General features: G+C 32.0%; 1 protein-coding gene across 3 annotated transcripts in view; it reads right to left on the minus strand.

Annotated features, from left to right (window-relative positions):
- The window catches only part of LOC140451987 (F-BAR domain only protein 2), a 28,984-nt gene that overhangs the window by 4,456 nt on the left and 2,040 nt on the right, over window positions 1–22,488 (minus strand). The window contains exons 3-9 of one of the 3 annotated variants that reach the window (XM_072545985.1): window positions 20,233–20,449; window positions 14,524–14,977; window positions 13,730–13,894; window positions 13,566–13,667; window positions 12,597–12,699; window positions 10,562–10,722; window positions 10,139–10,498 (exon numbers count right to left, since the gene is read on the minus strand). In XM_072545985.1, the coding sequence (XP_072402086.1) occupies window positions 10,139–10,498; window positions 10,562–10,722; window positions 12,597–12,699; window positions 13,566–13,667; window positions 13,730–13,894; window positions 14,524–14,977; window positions 20,233–20,449 (1,562 nt within the window). The remainder of the gene's footprint in view (window positions 1–10,138; window positions 10,499–10,561; window positions 10,723–12,596; window positions 12,700–13,565; window positions 13,668–13,729; window positions 13,895–14,523; window positions 14,978–20,232; window positions 20,450–22,488) is intronic. The other 2 variants (XM_072545987.1, XM_072545986.1) reach the window with 2 other exon arrangements.

A 22,488-nucleotide genomic window follows, 5' to 3' on the forward strand; every position in this document is an offset into this window, starting at 1 on the left:
TATTGTTCAACCAGATGACGCAATACGCGTCGCTCTCAAAGTGAAGATGATTTACAACGTATGCTGCACCAATTTAATATAACCGCCAGAAAATTTAACATGTTAATTTTCCCAAAAAAGACAATATGCATGGTTACAACAGTAAATTTACTAAGATGGAAATTGGGACAGGAAGGTCAAATAATAGAACAAATAGGCACCACATTATCTAGCTACGGAAAGCTCGAAACCGAAGTGGAAGATCAAGTGAATAGAGCAAACAGAGCCGCAAGCTGCCTAAATGAAACAATTGGAGAAATAAAAATATCGGGAAAGAAACGAAAAGCAGAATTTACAAAATAATCATCAGTCCAATAATGACATACGCGACAGAAACAAGACCTGACAAAAAGGATGTTATAAACAGCAGAGATGAAAACACTTAGAAAAATTGATGGTAAGACACTATGGGACAGAGCTAGAAGTACATATATACGACGTAGATGCAAGGTGGAGAACATCACAAACTGGGTAAAAAATGGAAAACTAGAATGAAACGATCATATCAGACAGACGACAGACAGAGTCATGTCTACATAAAAAGAAGAAGAAGAAGAAGCATAATACACCAAATGGAGAGGTATATTTTCAATACTGTTTACGGACATCTACAAAAGTGCAATTTAGTTTTGTCACAACTCTGTTCCGTTGCAACAGGCGGAGCTCCTTCCATGACTGGAGTAACTAACCGTTTTATTAAAATATTACAAAGATCACACCAGATTTTTCATCAAGTGCATTGTATAATACAAAAAGAAGTTTGATAATCAAAAGTGATCAAGTTTTCAGCGACAAATTTTTGCGTGTTTACTGGTAAAGTGAGTACACTGGTTTATAGTTCTGGACCGATTTTGGAAACTTAAAAAAAAAGTACGCTTTTCATGGAAGTGAAAGGATAAGATGTCAGTTTATTATCCAATGTAACTTTTTACAATAATTTTAATTTATTGTGGTCATCACAAAACTTTTGACTGGCTTAAATACGAAATTGCAAGGTCCCTGTCAAGTTATAACAGATACCCACGATCATGTGAAAACATTCAAGTATAAGATGGTGTTGTGTAATCCTTCGCACCTATAAATTTTCTGGATGTCAAATATGTTTTAAAATTGAACTATGTTTGAACCAGACGCGAAAATTGGAATTTAGGTTAAGCTTGCTTAAGTATTACTATATAAAAATCAATATTATGAAATATATTAAGAAGGTAAACATATCGATGGCTTGGTTCCAAATGTGGCAACTACAATTTTTCCATTTTTGAGCTATTTACACAGTAAACCGCATAATTATTTTAAGTTTTGTTCCAAATGTGGCGAATTGCATTAATTTAAAAATTGACGCCAGAATATATAGAACCATTAGTATCTATGTACACAATGAACGTAGTTCGCAATTCCATATGTAGCTAGTAACACACCTTTGGAATGGACATCTTTCGATGTAGGTGAAGTTATTCTAGGAAAAACCTTCAGTGATAATCCAGTCGCTGGCACTCGTTCCACAGTGATATTCGACGCCTAAATGTTTTGGCAGAGACCTAAGACTATTGTAGATGACACTAAATCTTTCTTCTGGAATATCAGTTATCTCGACTTTAGTAGTTCTTTATCTTAGACGCCATTTTCTTATTATTTCGTCATCAATAATATTAAATAAAACAAGGTTCAATTTATCTTCTTTACCAAATTCAAAATTTGCCCAACAGATACTCACACACAGCTGGTAAATGGCAATCTCGAAAAAACCTTCAGTGATAATCCAGTCGCGGGCGCTCGTTCCACAGCGAGATCCGACGCCTAAATGTTTCGGCAGAAACCTAAGGGTGGTATAGATAACACTGAATCTTTTTTCTGGCATATCAGTTATCTCGGCTCTTTGTGTAGCGTCTTTCCCGAGAAAAATGAAATCTTCGAAACATTTTAGCAATTCCAGAAAGTTATGGAGTCTTCTAAGTAGGTGAATTTCTTTTTTTTGTAATTTCTTAGTTTTACTTTTATCTTATCTCTTTGATAGATCTTTTGTGGTGTCATTCGTTCTGTTTTAAACGCGTAGTTAAGTTGGATCTAATATATGGAAGTAAATTTATCAAGAAGTTAGCAATTTCAAAACTTTTGTCCTTCGTTTTTTATAGAGGCCTTTAATTTCACTTAGTGTTATGTCGTAGCACATTCTTTATAATGTTAATAAAGTTGCGTGTTAGGTAAAGAAGTGTAATATTTGCCTTTTTTAGTTGATAACGATTTTGTTGACTTTATGATCTTGTTGACGTAATGATTTTATTAATTTTAGCTTAGTAGTTTTACATCTCGGTAAGTCAAGGTTTTTTAACTCCGCCTACCAGATCATTGAGTAGATTTACTACCTCAATGCTCTTGTTGCCGGTCCTAAGCTCGGGTTCTTGGGCGATATTAGCACTTTAGCCAAATTAAAAAACCTTGTCTTTTTTAAAAAAATATATCCGGTTTTCGGTACAGACTATTTATTACATTTTTAATATTTCACACTGTCCGATCAACAATGCTGCTAAAATATTCTATCGTGAAGCAACTGCACGAACAGCTTGACGACTGTGATGAAGTTTCTAGTGGTTTTAAAAAGATCAAGAACGATCTAATTGAGAATTGAGACTATCGCGACCCAAAGGCATTCAAATTCCAGTCAGCAGACTAGTACTCATGAAAATAATCAGAGAAATGTTCCGTAAAATCGATGAATCTTCTAGTAAAACCGATGAAAAATCATAAATTTCCAGAAAGGGTAATTAAGAATTAAAAAATGTTTACAGTAAAATCCATGAATGAACATGGATCCACAACAAAACAGTTACAGAAACTCTCAAAGTATCTATGTAAGCAGTACTTTTGAAACCAGGCCATCTATATATGGTTTTGGGATTGACTTACCAGGATACGGGAGTGGTAAGAGTACAGGTGGAGAGTCAGGTTTAATAGCTAAAAATAAATATTAGTTATACTTATTTGAAAAAAATATAATACTATATGTTATATATACAATACTAATTTCATCATCATCATCAGTGGTACTAGTCCTAATTAAGCCTGGGCCTTCCCCGATCGATTCTGTTCACCCGCAACTATTGTCAGTTTGCTGTGTCGATCTTCCTTGTGTCTTCAATACATCCAATCCAAATCGTCAGCGTAAGCCATAATCTGCGTTGCCTTATTAAAGATTGTTCCCTTATTGTGTGACTCCGAGTCTCTTATAGTTTTTCCACTTAATTTATAGGGTATGTTAAGTTCATTGATGGCTTCATACAATTTATCTCATAGCACGCAATCATACGCTGGCTTAAAGTCAATACTGATTTATGTCCACAAAATCTTTTTGTAGGAATCAACTTTGTGGACGTCATACATATCTTGAAGCTTAATTCTGACCTGATGATATATTTTAAGAGCAAATAAAAGAACATTTGGAAAGGTATACATACATGGTTTTAGGATTGATTTAAGAGGAACTAGGCTTGAAGGAGGTTCAACTGGGATTTCTTCAAAATCTAAAAATATTTTTTTCATGTTTATTAAATTCTTATTATAATCTCATAGATTATAATAAGAATTTAGAAACAGAAAAGCTAAAACCTGATTCTATGGCATCGAATTCCTTTATATATATCTTCTCAGAGAAGGTAACATGTGGTCTGGTGATCTTGGTCTCAGGAAATTTAGGATGAGGATGAGGTTTACCGTCTAAAAATGGATATTGTTACATTATTTTTTTATTTTTATTATATTCTACTAGAAATTGAAAATAAAAGTGCAAAGATAAGGTAGAAGTAAGAATTAGGGATGACTTTCTGTTCCATAATCCTTCGCATTTATCAACTCTTTGGGGGTAATATATGTCTTGAAATTGAAAGATGAACAGTTCGAGAGTAAAGGCGAGATATATAGCTATAGCGAGATAAGATGGTAAAATCATCACTGAACTGGATTCTTATTTGGTATAGGGTACTTGAAAAGTATATAATTTTTAATATATACTTGAAAGTATATATTAAAAAAAAGCGTTTTAGACAAATTTTTAGCTCCCCAGGTAGCCCCAGGGTCCTCCTAAATAACAAAAATAAGGGTTTGTCGTATTTTGAGCATGTTCTGGACTAAAAATGGTAAATTTGATCAGAAACAGAAAAAATGTCAAGCCATATGTCCAAGATGGTAAAAATGACTATGGATAACACAACAAACTAAATAGCATGGAAGGGTCATAAATTAAACAATTTTGGAATGAAAAGGATGAAAGGACAGCGTATATGAAGTCTTACAAAAAATATTGAGAATTGGAAAGAAAAAGCATTATACAGAAATCAATGGAAGGAAGTGGTAAAGAAATGTGTGGAAAGACTATAAGAAATATTAAATGTATTTTATAGTTATAATTGTAATGGCAAAATAAACTTTTCAGCCCTAGGCCTTTAAGGCCTGTTGAGCTTTTTAAAAAAAACTGAACACATATAGATGTTGGGGATATAATAAATAGAACATTTGAAGCAGAAAAGCTATGACCTCATTTTTGGTATGGAATTTCTTTATATCTGTCTTCTTAGAGAAGGTAACATGTGGTCTGATAATTTTGGTCCCGGAAAATTTAGGATGACGACGAGGGTTACCATCTAAAAAGGGATACCTACTGTTAAATTGTTTTAATTTTTATTATATTAAAAGTTGAAAACAAAAATTGCAAAGATAAGGTATATAAATTTGAAAAAATATAGTAAATGAGAAGAAATTTGAGTTTTTACCGGTACACAAGTACTATAAACACAGAATATCAAGTATCTAGTTCACACTCGAGGTTATAATTATATATTTTATTTTTATCGTTAGTGTTTAGTATGTTGCAGACGTTTACATGCATCAATTCATGTAATTGATGTCTTGTACGCTAGGGGCGCTACATCGCTATATAGAACAGTCATCATTTCGGCGTCAAATGGAAAAAAAATTGAAATACTTATTAAAAATTTCTCTTTTTCAGTCTAAATATATGGTTTATGAAAATTATAGTAGATTTAAGAATGATTGTAAAGGCATCATAGTACAGAGTAAAAAGAATTGTAATTATAGTCTGTCGACTATAATTATAGTACCGTTGATAACACTAGATAGAAGAATTAGGGATGACTGACTGTCTGTTCCATAATCCTTCGCATCTACAAACTCTTTGCAATATGACTTGTAATTGAACGATAAACAGATGTTACAGTTTATCATTTAAAAATAAATAAAAAAGTCTATTCGGTGAACTCACAAACTAAAAAACAATATTTACGTTGATGCTTTGTGTGGGCAGCGGCAATTGAAAACTCAAAAAAACTAAATTATTTGTGACTTTATACAAAACAATTCCACAGTTATAACTCTTGACATTCCCACACTAGCCTAGAATCTAGCTTAGGGCTTATGAGAGGACTTAGGGAGAATTGGGATTTCAAGCAAGATTAAATTAAAATATTAATTTTAGACTAACGGCTAGCTTTTTGCGGTCGTTATCCACTGAAAGATACCAACCTATATACAGAATCTTTACAGATGGTGAGTTCAATCGTTGCCTATTTACTTAATCCGAAACCCGTGTAAATTCACCAAATAAACTTTACATCATATTTATAAAATTTTATGTACGAAGATGTATTGATATTTCGTTAGCCTAGACCAATTCCATAGATAAATAATATATTGGGTTACTACAGTAATGAAGAGATTATTAGAAGTGTCACTGTAAAGTTCCACACGTCAAAAATTCAAATCAGAGTTCAAAAAAGATGTTAAACCTGCTTAGAATGAATATGTGATGACTAAAAACGAATTAATCGAGAGTAGTGAATCGATATTGACGAAGAGCTATTTTATGACGCTACCCGTGACAACGCCATCTTGTGGCGCCGCTAGTTCCGTGATGCTTGCCTCAACATTTTACTGCAGAGAGAAAAATGTAATAAAATGCCAGTATAAAAGCTTCGTTCAAAAACCAAGCCTCCACGACTTTAAATTTTAGGCTAACAATTTTTCAATACATCCTCGTATATTCTGAAAGTAAATAAAAATAACTTAAAAAGGTAAAATAAATATAGGATAGGTAAGACCTGAGTTTACGGTGCCAAAATCCTTTGTATCTGTCATATTTCTGGACGAAACAGATAATCTTAAGTTCTTACGAGGAGGAACTTTAGGTGGTGGAGGATAGATGTTAGCATAGTTTCTGGTCCTAAAATCCTCTACATCTTCCTTATTTCTGGATGAAACAGATAATCGCAAGTTCGTGCGAGGAGGAACTTTAGGTGGAGGATGAGAGGAAAGACCTAAAACTGTGGTGTCAAAATCCTTTTCATCTTCCATATTTCTAGATGAAACAGAGATTCCTAAGTTCGTGCGAGGAGGAACTTTAGGTGGTGGAGGATAGATGTTACCATAGTTTATGGTCCTAAAATCCTTTACATCTTCCTTATTTCTGGATGAAATAGATAATCCCGAGTTCGTGCGAGGAGGAACTTTAGGTAGTGGAGGATAGATATGACCAGAGTTTATGGTCCTAAAATCCTTTCCATCTTCCTTATTTCTGAATGAAACAGATAATCCTAAGTTCGTGCGGGGAGGAACTTTAGGAGGATGAGAGGTAAGACCTAAAACTATGCTGTCAAAATCCTTTTTATCTTCCATAATTGTAGATGAAAGAGGTAATCCTAAGTTAGTGCGAGGAGGAACTTTAGGTGCAGTGGGAGAGGTAAGACTTGAGGTTATGGTGTATCTTCCTTTTCTATCTTTCATACGTCTGGATCTCTGGAAGCTTGAAATCGTGCGAGGAGGAGGAGGTAGAAGAGGAAATGCATCTAAATAATAAAATAATAATTATACTCTGAATGTAAACGTAAAAAACTTAAGAGAGTTAAAACCTATAAGAAGGTTTTACCCCTCCTAATAAGGTACTTATAGGTAAAATAAGGTAAAATAAGGTAAAATAAGGTAAAAAATAGGAGAGGTAGGACCTGTTAATGGTGTCAAAATTCTTTGTATTTTTTATATTTCTGAAGGAAACAGATAGTCTTGCATTCGTCCGTGAACGATCTTTAGGTGGAGAAGGTAATTCATCTAAATGTATCTTAATGCTAATCATTTTACGTAAATTCTGCCATTGTTGCATTTTTTTATTCTTCTTATCAGCTCCTTTGTTTCATTTGTTATTTTTCTATAGACTTCTCTGGATATATATTTAATTTGAATTACTAAATTTTACATGCCATATTATAAAACTGTCCTTGGACTGAGCTATATTTAAAAAAAAAACGGCTTATCGATTACAAAACAGATTCTGATTTAACGATAGCTTGTAACATTGTTATCTGTAACATTCATATTTGGATTTTTAAGGAAATAGTTTTTCTTCATCTGTCATGTTGACCTGTTGTGATAGATATGGCAGGCTCGAATTTTTATCAGCACTGACTTGCTGAATTTTTTTTTAGGTTAGGTTAGGTAAGGCAGTTTTCATGTTAAAGACAAAATTCTGATGACGAGACTGATGACAATTATGACGACAATTTGGCCTTTTTTCAATTTCTATGGCTTCTCGTATAAGCCTTGGTTTATAGAAGCGGATCGGGTCTATGGTTCTGGAGTTATCAACATCAATTTTGTGGCCTGTATTAAGATGGTGTTGATCTAGAGCTGAAATTGAATCGGAATTGCGAACCAAAATGGAATGTGTATTGTTTAAGAAGTTTGATAGCATTTTCGGCGATAGGTTGTAGAGTTTTGGCTAAGTACTTGGCCAATGGTTGAGTAGGGCAGTTGTATGCACTAACAATGGGACGTAGAAGAATATCGGGTTTATGAATTTTAGTAGGCTACAGAGATGTTCGGAAAGACTTTTCACGCGGAAATCGAGATTGTTTTATGGCAATAGGAAGAGAGGTTTTATTCATAATGGTTTTTGTTGTTTTCTCTAGATAGATTGTTGGATTATTAGGAATTAGGAATGAGTTTTTAGAGTTTATTAATGTAAGAAGAAGTGTTTAGGATGATCGTGGCATTTTTTTTATCGACAGAAAGAATGACTAGATTTGGATTTGACTGAAGTTCTTTCAGGGCTTTTTTCCCGAATTGGCTAATGTTCGAAGTAGGACTTTGATTATTTCAGCATTTTCGGAAGGTAAACTGGAGATGGCTTCTTCAGTTTGACAGATGATTGTCTCAATTGGAATGTGATTGGGGGTAACAGAGTAATTGAGACCTTTTGCTAAGCTTGAGCGGCAATGGTCGAAATAGGGGTAGACGCGCACGCTTCTGAGTTTCAGTCTTAGATTCGAAAGTGTTTAGGGCTGCTTATGTGTTGATACAGTCAAAACTGTCCCATAATATAGAATGTACATTGAAAGAATGAATAGATGACCAGATACCAAAAATATTGATATTTGTGACATCTAGTTTTCGTCTAGTGGAATGAATAGCTTTACAGAGAAGCGCAAAACTGGTCTTTCCAATGATTTGGAAGATATAGTATAGTGTTTCGAGTTTAGAAATTTGGGAATAACTTTATGAACTCGGAAAACCTTAAGGAATGTTAAATCACAAAGAAGACGATTCTTACGTAGCAGCAGATTGCTATATGATTTAGTGAGCTGGTAAAATTCCTCCCAGTAGAGGCGAATAAAATGTTCCGAAAGATTTTAGCGGTTAGTACAATTAAACCTAAAGTTAAGATTAATACTATTACAAGATTAATATTAAACTCGGAAATCCTGAAGAAGACATCAGAGAGGATGTCGAAAGCTCGGCGCAGTGATAATCGACGCGGTTTAACCTGGAAAACTGTTGAGTTTAATATTAATTCTTGTAATACCTTTGTTATTTTAAATGGAACACCTTAAATATTATTGCATTTTTAGATTCTGCGTAACATTCTAGATAAAGGTACTGTAGGTCAAAACTTTACTACTCATTTTTTTTAGGTTTTCATCTTTTTTCAAAAATTTTAACATATTTTTAAAGTTAATAGCGCGGGTCAACTAGAGAGGTAAAAAAAGTACCCACCCGTTACAAAGTAACGGGTATTTGTCCAATACCCAAAGTACCAATTCATCATTGTTAGAAATACTCGTTGCATTTGGTACAGATAACCAAGCTATAGTAAACAAGTTATAATATACTAAGCGAAATACCCGGATGTCGACAACAAAACAAAACAAATTATTTGTCGATTGGCATGTCAGTAATCAGCACTTCGAAAGATAAACCGAGGCGAGGCGACGCCGTGTAATGTAAACACTTCTGTTCTATTCGAAAGCATATTTTCCAAAGCCGGTCAGATAGTAGCCGAATGCAAGAACAGATTAAAATCAAAAAATGTAGAAAATCTACTATTTTTACATTGTAATAACAATTTATAAAAATAAAAAACTTTAATTTTTTCGATTTATCGATTATTTTTTATTTTGTATTTTTCTTTTGTTTTGTGAAAATAAAGTAGTTTTTATTATATTTAATAAAATCGCAGTTAACCAAGCATGGACTACATTTTTATATTATACAAGCACCGAAGACCATTCCATAATTACCATTACGTTTTAAATACTAATGACTAAAGTCACAAATATTGTACTCTAACTGAAGAATAAAAGTTCCGAAAGTACCGAGTATAAAGTACTTGATATTAATATTTAAAGTACCGAATCGTTACAAATATTCAAAAGTAACGAAAATTTACATCACTGGGGTCAACGTTCCACCTGAGGCTTCGATGGAAGTTCCAGAACAATTGAATATGTATAAAAACAATTAAATTTACAGTTAGTCGGAATTAAAAATTCGTATTGTAAAGTCTAAAATAAATACTGTATCGTCATAAATAAAGGTATATTATACATTAAGTAGTTGCGTTCTATAGTGTTGGTGTAAATAAGTTAAAATAAGTGTTAGAATATTATAATAATAAATTAAAAATTGTAAATTAAAAGATAATAAAAACGTTACACTGTGTTGTATCTGAAAATTTCAGAGAAGCATTAGACACCATCTTCAGACAGCTTAACTCTAATGGCTCTCTTGTAAAGGCATAATAGCTTACAATCAAACTTACCAGCATATCTAGATGAAACAGATAATGTGGGCGAATTTAAAGCAAGCTGTGAAGGACTCTGCAGAGGTGCATAGGGATGGGAGCTTGTTGGTGTAGAAGCATTCGAGGCTGTGGGACTGCGAAGAAAGTTTAGGCCCAAAAGGTCACTGCTAGGTTTTCCTAACTGTTGAGATACAGATTGTGATCTTTTCATAGCTGGATCTGTATCCAAATTTGATCCGCGTCTTGTAAAACTTCCCGTGGGAGACAGATAAAGATTCTCAACTGTTGCTCTTAGCTCATCAACAGAAGCAGACATAGGGGCAGATCCATTGTTCAAAGGCTTAATTTCTACATGTATTTTGCGTTCTCTCTCATCGTCTGAAATTAAATATAATCACAATATATTAGATGATTAAATTAATTTATATAAAAAAAACGTACCCGAGTCAGAGTCAGACGATGAATAAAAACTTCCTTTTTCACCAGTCCAATTGTGAGTAACTTCAGGCCGTATTACATATCCATCTTCGTCTACTTCTTGCGTTGAAGTGTCTGTTACTTCAGCAGTTCGCTGACTTTTCTGAGAATCATCCTTTTCCTCCCTAAAACAATATACATATATTTGTGTACTGTTATCTAAGTTTGAACATACAGTACGTTCAACCAACTTACACCTCTAAACGATTAACGGAATTCGCAGAAAACATTTCGTTGTAGTAAAGGGCACGGTAAACTGCACTGGTGTTCTCCATAATGTTTAACACTTTGCTAAATTTTAGGTATAAAATAAATATATGTTTCATTAACCCGTTGTTCATAGTTTTGCATATTTTGTTACATTTTTTTTAAATAAATAGTATTCTTGCATAATGTAATTTAACGTAAATTTCTTTCACCTACTTGTTTAATATTTTTTTTCTGAAATAAATACTACCGTGTTAAGGATAATTTATATTCAAAGTAGATATATAAAGTACTAAAATATCACTTTTAATTTTTGTTAAAAAATACTTCGGAGTAAACTAGAACATTTTGTCAATTTAAATAGTGGTGGTGAGATTGACCATATGTCTGTTAAGAGTGTACCGTTTTTGAGACGTCTGCGATTACAGGTTAAAGTTAGGGTTTTGGTAAATATATTTGACTTTTTATTTTCAAATGAAAATACTTGTACTAAAAATAAAATAATTATGGGAAACATTTTAATTTGTTTATGTACGGTTTCCAACCATTTCTAAACTGTTTATCAAACATAATTAAATTACAATCGGCATTCCTAATCATCATTAAGTTAATTTGCTTATTGTTTTTAGGATCTTTGAAAATATTATATTTTACCTCTCAAGCACAACAGTTAGAAAGTTTTTGTCATATTGATCTAAACTCAGTATATTGTAATTCAAACGTGTAGTTTCAAGTGACCATCATGCCTAGACGTAAATTGGATATTAATGAATTAATTGCAAATGTGCATAAATACTTTACCATGGAAAGAGACAATGGTGGACCTTTAAAGTCATTATTATGTGACTCAGGACACTCAGGATAAGTGAAAGTAAGCTAAAAACTGTAATGAAGACTGTCAGAAATTGTCAAGAAGTCTTACTGTGACTGAGTATCACGAATACAAGAAAACAACTCGAAAGACAAGTTTCTGAAATTAAGAGGACTAGCCTTTGGAAAGTGTTGAGAGATTTAGGATTTAAATTTAAAATAGAAAATAATAGGTACCTTTTATGCGAAAGGAATAGTGTGGTTCACAAAAGAATTAAATTTTTTAGAGAATATACTAGAGTTAAATCTGAAAATGCAACATTCGTATGCTTAGAGGAGACATGGATATTTGCAAAGGGTGGAATTAAAAGAATTTGGCAAGACGACAGCATAAAATCAATAAAACACACCGAAAGCGAAGGCAAAAGACACATCATTCTTCATACATGAGGGAAAGAAGGCTTTATAGAAAACGCAATTTTGATTTTTTCTTCAAAATCAAAATCTGCTGATTACCATGAAAACGTGAATGCAGATATGTTTGTTAAATTGCTTGAGGAGAAACTGTTACCTAGTCTGAGTGAACCATCGGTTATAGTTTTAGATAATGCACCTTGCCATTCCAGAAGTATGGGCCAAAACTGTAAATAAATGTGAAAGTACACTATTATAATGTTATTTACAAAATAATTGTACAGCAGGTTAACCAATATATTTATACATGCATTTTTAGCCAAATAAACAATAATATTTAAAATTCCATTTGAATTTTTGCTCCTTATTTTATACAAATTAATTATAACTGATAATACAGGCAAAAATATTCTAAACAAAGTAATTAAAAAGATTATGGAGAACTCCAGTGCAGTTTACCGTGCCTTTTACTACAACGAACGGTTTTCTGCGAATTCCATTAATCATTTAGAAGTTTAAGTTAGTTGAATGTACTGTATATATGTGTGCATGACAATATTAAACTTACAAATCTGACTTTTCTTCTTTATTGCTCTGGTTGTCTACACTATCCTTGCTCTTTTTCTTGGCTTTCTTCTGCTTGGTTTTGTCCCTTCTGCTCCTCAAGAACCCTACGAAGATAATACTTTACTAAACAAATACTGGCATAGCGAAATATATAGAGAAGGTATGAAAGCTCTGGTAAACATATCAGCAACAAGTCCGAAACTAGGTGGAGGTGCTTAAGCAATTAGTTTAAAGTGCTAACTACATATGTATATAATTATACAAATTTTACTTAGTTTCGGTTATAAGAGACTGAAGTTTTAGACATTTCAAATTATATTTAGTCAAATATCCATTATAAAAGTTCTACAATTTTTAAATGTAAGGTGAAACAGATATAATTCTTGTAGTCATGTAAAAACGTTATTTTATCCTTAAAAATGATGCTGTTCAAATGTATGAAATGGCAAAAGTATTATAAGAAAAAGCTAATTAAATTTCTTCGTGAATACACACAAAAGTGTTCATTGAAATGACTAAAAACCTGGTCCCTAATTATCATAATGTGAGAATATCAATGTAGAATAAGATTACTACATTTTAAGATTTGCCAACACAACGCCATAGAATTAACAGAAAGATGCCATGCGCCTAGATACAAAAATGAACGAAAGTAAAATATAAAAGCCATCTATAGGTCAAACTTAGGGTGTAATGCTGAAAAAGAAATATAAATAAAGAAAATAAACCTTCACCAAAAATTAAAATAGACTTTGGGGCCCATTCATGCACCTCTGATGTCAGGAATTGTAGAACAGATAAATATAAAATTCCTTTTTGTATTTTTGAAATTAAAAACTCTAATATATGGAAAATTCAAAGTAATCACTTTACTAGTAGTTAATCATGACAGATTTTAAGCAATATTTATTAAAGGAATTTTATATGTTTGTCCCGGTCCTGGTACATCTAAAAGGAGAGAAAAATTTACACTTGGATCCTCTATTGGAGTGCCTTGTCAACTGTTGCTCCCCTTCTGGAGTTGTAGGACTTGAAGGAGCGCTGCATGGACCCGCTCGACTTTCACGTGATCCTAAAAAATAGCCCAAGCCCCCGTTAAATAGTAAAATAGCCACCCAAAGGCCATAAACGTACCCTGGGAGTTAGACATGAAGAGGTTTAGGAGAGAGGTTGTTCGACGAGATGTTTTGGCATGTGTTGGCACTGATTCACTTTGACCATTACCTTCTCTCTTTGTTGTTTTCGATTCTGCTTCCGTAGTAGTGGGAGATGTTAGTGGGTCCTCCAAATCCAATGTACCTACAACAAGTTAAAAGCCATATTAACAAATAAAAGTTAATTTCAAAAGATATGAACTTATTATAGACTTATAAGGGTGAAATGTAAAATTTAGTGTTAGATTTAGGGAATGTACAATAAAAAATTAGTTTCTTAGCAAATATTATGGGAAAGCCGTTTCAGTTTTCAACGATCTTGATAAACAAAACGTAAGGGATTAACAATCTCTTTTGAGTCCCGTATCAGTTTCAAAACTTTGGAGAATTATTTTTAAAAAGTTAATTACGCAGAGTCCATTGTTAGATTGTTTATAGGGAACAAAATTGGGAAATTTAAAAGACATTTCTTGAGAACTATGTATTTTTAGCTAGGAGAAGGAGATTTTTGATTTCACTTATACTTAGAAGATGAGAATTCGGTTATCCGTTGCTGAACTTTGAAAGAACATCCAATCCGGTCAAGTGAACTAGTGCCGGTAGTTTTGAATTTTCGGCAAAATGTTTTTTCTGATTAAATTTAGTTGAAATATATATATATATATATATATATATATATATATATATATATATATATATATATATATATATATATATATATATATATATATATAGAGAGAGAGAGAGAGAGAGAGAGAGAGAGAGAGAGCTTACCTGGTCGTTCTAATCCAGTAGATTTACTGTGAACAAATTGTACAATCAACTTGTCCACAGTTAACTCTATACACTGTTGCCGGAATTCTGAATGCACAGTTCCCACCTGTTCATGTGTTGATTCAACAACATCTGAGTACTTTGTAATAAAATCTTTCATGTGAACTAAATGATTAATTTCTAAGTCTTGAAAATTTTTACAAGTCACTGACATTTTCTTTTCGAAATCTTCTTTAGCAGTACTATATTTGTCAACAAAGGATTTGTAATCTTCCTGCGCTTTTTTCAGCTTAACTTCAGCCTTTTCTATTTCTTTAGCAGAAGCGCTTTCTTTGCGTAACTTTTCTAATTCAAGGTTACGTTGGGTGTATGTGTCTCGGGATTTTTGAACGTTTAACGTTACCGTTTGCATTGCCTGGACGGCTTCCAGTGTTCCAGATTCTTCTTCCTTAACCTATAAATGAATGTACAAATGTATTAATTACTTTATTCAGACTAGATAGATACCTTCCAGAAAATTTTATATTTTTTAATCTTATTACTAGAGTTCTATTTCAAATTTGTGTACAAGTATCAATGCTTTTTATTAACTAAACCTTAGGACCGAAATAACAATGGCTAATGAATTCTCATTCAAGCCAACACAAACTTAAGTATACTTTTTGTATGCGATTAATAATAGAGAAGAAAGAAAAAGCCTTATAGTGTATTTTTATGTATGAGAGAGTAATAAAACAATAAATTATGTATGCAAATCCCTAAACTGTTGATACGGGTGACTCAATGAAAAACAGATATTTGTCAACAAGTTTACAGAAGTATATAGGAAAACAATTTTAAATTGAGTATGACCACCAGGTATAAAGGTTGAAGCAGAATAGAATACAATAGTTGTGAGGGTTACTAATCCCTAAATAAGGTTGCCAGTGTCGGAGTGATGGAGGTTAACAGGTACTAATGAATTTGCAAGAAATGTAAGATGTTTATTTTATTGGTTATATATAACCAATAAAAGTTTAATAAGTACCTACCTATTTGCAAAATAAAGTTTAATTCTTTAGATAAAATAAAACGTTTTATTTTATCTATTTGCAAAATAAAGTTTAATTCTTTGCCTATTTGCAAAATAAAGTTTAATTCTTTAGATAAAATAAAACGTTTTATTTTATCTGAAATGAGTGCATTCCACGAAGTAAGGGTTTCAACAATCAAACATTTAATTCTTTAATTCCAGGAATCTACGACAGTAATTGACTAGATAATTAGCTTCTAAACTTATTCCACAGAAAATGTGATAGTGGGTTTTTCCATTTTGTATATAGGAAGGTCCAAGTGGCGTATTCAAAATTCTTAACAGTTCACTAAAAGTAGGTACTTCAGTTGCAAGGTGCAGTTTATTGTGTATACTAGTGTTATGGAAAATTTGGAAGTGCCGTGTAAACGCCGAAAAATTGGTCCTCTAACAGTTAATGAAAAAACATTAATATTTAATTGTTTTAAATCATTTACAGACAAACGTTTATGTGAAAGTGTTGATGAGACCGTTGAGTTAGTTAGCAGTACACTTGGTGTTGGGAAATCTACGATTTACAGAGTTATTAAAGAAGAGAAATGTGGTAGTTTTCAAATGCCACGTAATGCTCCAGGGAAACCAAAATTTCAAATAGAATATCATTTTAAAGAAGGACTTCGACGGAAAGTGCATGAATTCTTCTTTAGACAAGAATTTCCAACATTGGATAAAGTTCTTGTCTCAGTTCGAGATGATAAGGATTACCCAGAAATGAGTCGAAGTACGTTATGGAAACTTTTAAAAGAAATAGGCTTCCGCTGGAAAAAGAATCCCAGAAAGTCTATTTTATTAGAAAGAAGCGATATTGTCATATGGAGAAGACATTTTCTAAGAACCATAAAGGAAATGAGAAACCAAAAAAGAAAAATATTTTATCTTGATGAAACATGGATCAACGAGGGTCATACACCAAATAAATTTTGGCAGGATGAAACTGTTACAAGTCAAAGGCACACTTTTGTAAATAACTTATCTACTGGTTTAAACCCACCATCAGGAAAGGGACGCAGGCTGATAATAGTACACATTGGCAGTTCAGACGGATTTGTTGAAGGTGGTTTATTAACTTTTGAATCAACTCGTACCGGTGACTACCATGAAGACATGAATGAAAAGACTGATGTCTTTCAAGAATGGTTCGAACAAATGATAGATCTTCTTCCTAAGAACTGTGTAATAGTAATAGATAATGCAAGTTATCACTCCAGACTTATAGAAGGACTGCCCACAACCAAGTGGTTAAAAAAAGACTTGCAGAATTTGCTGAGTTCAAAAAATATTACGTACCATCCCGGATCTATAAGAAAGGAACTTTATTCGTTGTGTGCCCTTCATAAAGAAAAATTTAAAAAATACGAAATTGATGAAATTGCCAAAAATCGTGGAATGACAGTACTTAGATCCCCACCATATCATTGTGAATTAAACCCGATTGAACTGGTATGGGCACAGATAAAGAGTGAAGTTTCAAGAAAAAATACCACTTTTAAAATTCATGATGTTAAACAGTTGTTTTTGGAGGCCGTAAATAATGTAAAACCTGAAAACTGGGAAAAGGCAGTAAATCACACTATTAAAGAAGAGGAAAAAATGTGGAAGCTGGACAATATTACTGATAAAATGATCGAGCCAGTTATTATAAATCTTGGTTCTGAAAGTTCATCTTCTGAATCTGATTTGGATTTGTAACAAGTAGCTGTAAGTTTTATATTAATATTTTTATTCATCTATTTAACATACCTTAGACGGTTTTAAACACTCTTTTTCTCTTTTGTAATTTTTAAAAATTAAAAAAAATGTGAATTTTTTAAAACCCTTTTTAATGTAGGCCAGTCAGTTCTAATATAGTGTGTGATAAAAGAGGTCACTTTTGTTTACATACACATAACACTTTATAACACTGAAATAATTCATTTATTTTTTACAATTATTCAAAGTAATTTTTCAATTAATCTTGAGCACGCCCATGGAGTGGTCGGAGCTACCAGTTAAAATTATGCTAATTACTCTCTCGTTCATAAAAATAAACTATAACAAATAATTGTCCTAAAAACTAGCAACAGTGATCTCCTTTTGGTATAGTACAAACGGAATTCGGCCAGAATGTGCAGACGTTATATAAGGTTTTAATCCCTAAGTCATATTACCGATAACAGCGATGAATGGAAATGTAAAGGTCCGGACTTGCTCTCACTAATTAATGAAATTACGTGTGTAGATACACCTTAAGCATTTTTAATTTTTTTTTAACAAATGAGATGATTAAAGATATAGTTTATCAAACTATATTATTCAGTGGAAAAAAGACCTCAAAAACCTTTGAAACTTTCTGAAAATTAGTTAGAACAGTTCTTAGGAACCTGTATTTATATGTCAATAGTGCAATTGCCAAACGCTAGAAGTTATTGGAACTCCAGCCTGAATCATCGATTGATCTCAGATGTTATGTCATGCAATAGATGGGAAGAAATAAAACTTTTTTTAAATTTTGCGAACAATAACGATGCTATTGTTGCCGGTAATCCTGGTCATGATAAACTTTTTAAAATCCAACCGATACTAAATAAACTAAGGAATCAGTTACTTAAAGTTCCGAAAGAGGAATTTTTAGCCATAGATGAGCAGATAGTTCCAACAAAGGCGCGTTTAGCTATAAAACAATATAATCGGCAAAAACCCCACAAATGGAAATATAAGGCGTTTGTTCTTAGTGGTGTCAGCGGATTTTCCTACGATTATGAAATTTTTGTAGGAAGCCAAACTAATGTTGTACCCAATGGTTTTCCTGATTTAGGGGTAAGTTTAAATGTGGTTCTTCGGCTAACTCAAACAGTACCAAGACTTATAAATCACAAAATATTCTTTGATAATTGGTTCAACAGCGTCCCATTGCAAATTTATCAAACAAAACAGAGCCTGTTACCACTAGAAACAGTTAGAATAAACAGAGTGCCAAACAGCAATATGCCAAAAGAGGCTGAATTAAAAAAGAAAGGCTGAGGAACTATGGTAGAGAAAGTTGCCACAATTGATGGTACAAAAATATCTGTTGTTACATGGTATGACAACAAATTAGTCAACATTTTATCAACATATGCTGGGAGTATGCCAACAGTTGAAGTTAAACGGTTTTCGAAAAAGGATAAGATCCATATAATGGTTCCATGTTCAAAAGCTGTAACGATCTACAACAAATATATGGGGGGAGTAGATCTCCTGGGTTCAATGTTGGGATATTATAGGATCAAACTCAGATCCAAAAAATGGTACATGCGTATATTTTTTCATATTATTGATTTGATGACTGTCGATGCGTGGATTATTTGGAGAAGAAGTGACAATGAGCATAATAATTTAGCTCTGGCAGATTTCAAAATGGCAGTAGCAGGGTGTTTATGCAAAGTTAATAAAGCTGGTTTTACTACAAAAGTGGTCGTCCAACTGGAGATATGGAAAATTTACAAAACAAGAAAAGAAGGGGTCCAGCAACCAATATTCTAATGCAAGATGTATGAACAGATGGATATGGTTATCTTCCATTATGGTGTAGTGAAAGGCAAATATGCAAATATCCCTGTGGTTCAAAAAGCCTCATATATAAGTGTAATGTTTTTCCTTGCTTAAACAAAGATAGAAATTGTTCTTACAACTTTCACACTGAATAATTATTATAATTAGAAAGTAATAATCGTCATTTTTTTTATTAATTTTAGTTGAATCTTGATTTAACGCATAGTGTGCCATATATGACACACACAAAAAAATAAAAAAATACAAAAAACTAACCAAGTAGGATTTTTTTTATTTTTTCACTGTAATCTTAAGTTCCAGTTTGTAATCATAGATAAAAAATAAATAAATTCATGCAGTAAGAGGTTAACTAATTTAATTATAACTGTAGACAATACCAATGATGACAGTGATATGTGTGATAGTGATTCTGAATAGAGTTGTAAGTAAAAACTGAATTTACTTATTTTCGGTGTAAATTATCTAGCCGAATTCCGACTCGACTATACCTAGATATTTCATGTATATATTTGTGAAGATTGTACATCCTCGACGTCCTGTATATGTACAACAAAATTGTGCGAATGAAATTTTGATTATCCGTAATACCTTCCGCCCCCTTTATTTCTGATAACAGTGTTTCTACTAAATTGACATCTCCTATAATGAAATATTCCGGAAATAAATTATCAAAATGTTCGGATTTTCGAATAAGAATTATTTCACAAGTAAATGAAATTATATGTGAATAAAATCAAGATAGTTTATTGATAATTTGGAAGCCCCTTTAAGAGTGCCAATTAGTGTAAGATAATGTGTATTCATCTGATTAGTATTTTTGAAAGATTTTAAATACTTGGAGAAACGGCAGTACAATATTTCAGAATAAGACATGTTATTTGTCAAATGATACTCAAGAAAAACTAATTGTAAACAACAGAGTAAATATGTAAAACTTGCAGTATACAAAAATAGTACTTAAGCAGATTGTAAAAAAATATATAAATTGATAGATAAAACACAGAATTTGGCAACCTTTTTAAGATTTGGTTGTATGAAGCAACATGTTTTTATAACGAAATTCAGTTAAAGTTCAAAACTTAAAATTGAAAATATTAAGAACTTACCAACTTATGTTTCTTATGTAATTCTTCTGTGTACTTATGTACTTCTTTTACCAGATCTGTCACTTTTTGTACAGTTTGCATATGCAGAACTGATAATCGTTCTGCTGATGTCTTCAATACTTGCCATAATGGGGCAAATGTACCATGTACACAACAACTACCTGTTTGCTTAGCTAACTTACTAAGTAATTTTGAATTATTTTCTTCTATGTTTGACCTGTAATATTTTTTGTCATGATATTATTTAATATATATGAATTACATCATAAATGTGATGTAATTACACTAAAATTGCAAATATGCTTTTCAATTATTCTCTAAGATAACAGCTTCAATACAATATAATTACTATATACTGTATGTGCAAAAACATTTTTGTATTTCAGTCATTTTTGTATGTCAGTGGGAGCCTCCAAAAATTGGTTATTTCACAAAAAAGATTAACAATGTTTACTCTTTGTTACAATGTCTTGAGTTTAAAACATAACAGAGAAATTAAAATTCCAGAAATTAACAGAGTAATAGAAAGAAACAGCCAAACTGATTACTATCACTGAAAATCATCTTAAAACTATTATTAATACTAAGAAGGTTTTCTGATAGATTTAATTATAGGATAAATCAATAATTGTCCAATAATTGAACTTAATCGAACAAAATAATAAAAAACCAAAGTTGCGCAACGGATGAAAGAAAAAAAAAGAAAAAATCATGGGAACAATGAAGTGAAAAATGTTCATACAAGGAAATTTTAAGTGATAAGAAAGCTAAAAAGGTAAAAGTCAACAGGCCCAGAATAAATAGAAAATCTTCATATAATAAAAATTGGGGAAGAAGAACTAATGCCCCTAGAATGGAAAACGGAATAGACCTTATTTCTAAGAAATTGGTAGAAAATTAGTTAGGTAAAGCAACTATAGTTGGTACAGTATAAACCCCTGTAATAAGTGACATCACATGATACCAATACAAAATATATGTCATAGGTATGTTTCTTTTAGAATATTTTAGCCAAGTACACTAGAACTACAGCCACTAGACATATTTTATTATATACGAGTAGAAATATTATTTGAAGATTTCTATTAATGTAAACTTGAAGAAATACACCTAACTTGTTTCATTTAATTTGTATATAAGGATTCTGGTGACATTTTAGCATAAATTGGTAACACTTATTTGACAGTGGCAGTTTTGTTTTTATTATTTACTATTAATTAAACTCTGTTCTTTTTAGAATAAAATTAGTGTGATTTAATTACAAAATGTCACCTAAGAAGTTAAATAGTCATTGTAAAGAGATGGTAGCTTCTTTCATTCATTATTTTGAACAGGAATGTGATAATAACAGCTCCATTCTAGTGTTGACTGCTGTTAGGAAAGTGTGTAATGTATTTTTTAAATGTTTATGTGGATGCTTAAACTATACTTTCTAGTTTTAGGATGTAGTTGCAGCTTTAAATTTACATATTTCAACTGTAAGTTCTATCTCTTAGGTCTTAAAACTAATACACCTCGTGCTAGGCCTAATAAAGTTACCAATACTGAAATAATAAATACAAGCGAAAATCAGAATACAGTTTACAGTATGTATGAATGAAGTAAGTATACTTTTCGTTAGATATCATAAAGTGTATTCAGTTAAACAGATTTTTTTAACAGGAAACCAAATTTAATTATATTCAGAACATGTGACTTTATGGATTCAATTGAAGGAAAAAGAACTGTTGAGTGGTTGTCATATGTCACTCAGTATTGTACTGAAAGACATTGGTTTTAAATGGCTAAACAATGCTCCAAGGCAAAGAATAATAAGGGAACGGTCTCTGTGAAGAGAGCAGAATTTTTGAGATATCAAAATATAAACATGAAGAACTGTACAAGTTTGTTTTCAATAAAGAATGTATAAGAAGCTTTTTATAAGAATAAAAGAAGTGTCAAATCGATTAAAACTGATGGAAAACAGTATTTTCGGCTTTAATGGACTACCATGTGGAAATGAATCAAGCCAATGTTTTATAGTTCTTTGAAAATCAACTATTAGAAAGTTTGTCTGAACCATTCCTAATTTTAATGGATAAGGCTTCATACCATAGCATGTTGTTCGATAAAGTACAACACATGTCTTCAACTAAGACTGAAATAAAAGATTGGATAACTAACTATAAACTGCCTTTTAATGGCTATCAGCAGGTTATCAATATTTATTTTTAGGAACAAACCACCTCCAAAATGTATTGTTGATGATTTAGCAGA

Source organism: Diabrotica undecimpunctata, chromosome 10, assembly GCF_040954645.1.
Source record: "Diabrotica undecimpunctata isolate CICGRU chromosome 10, icDiaUnde3, whole genome shotgun sequence".
Lineage (NCBI taxonomy): Eukaryota > Metazoa > Arthropoda > Insecta > Coleoptera > Chrysomelidae > Diabrotica > Diabrotica undecimpunctata.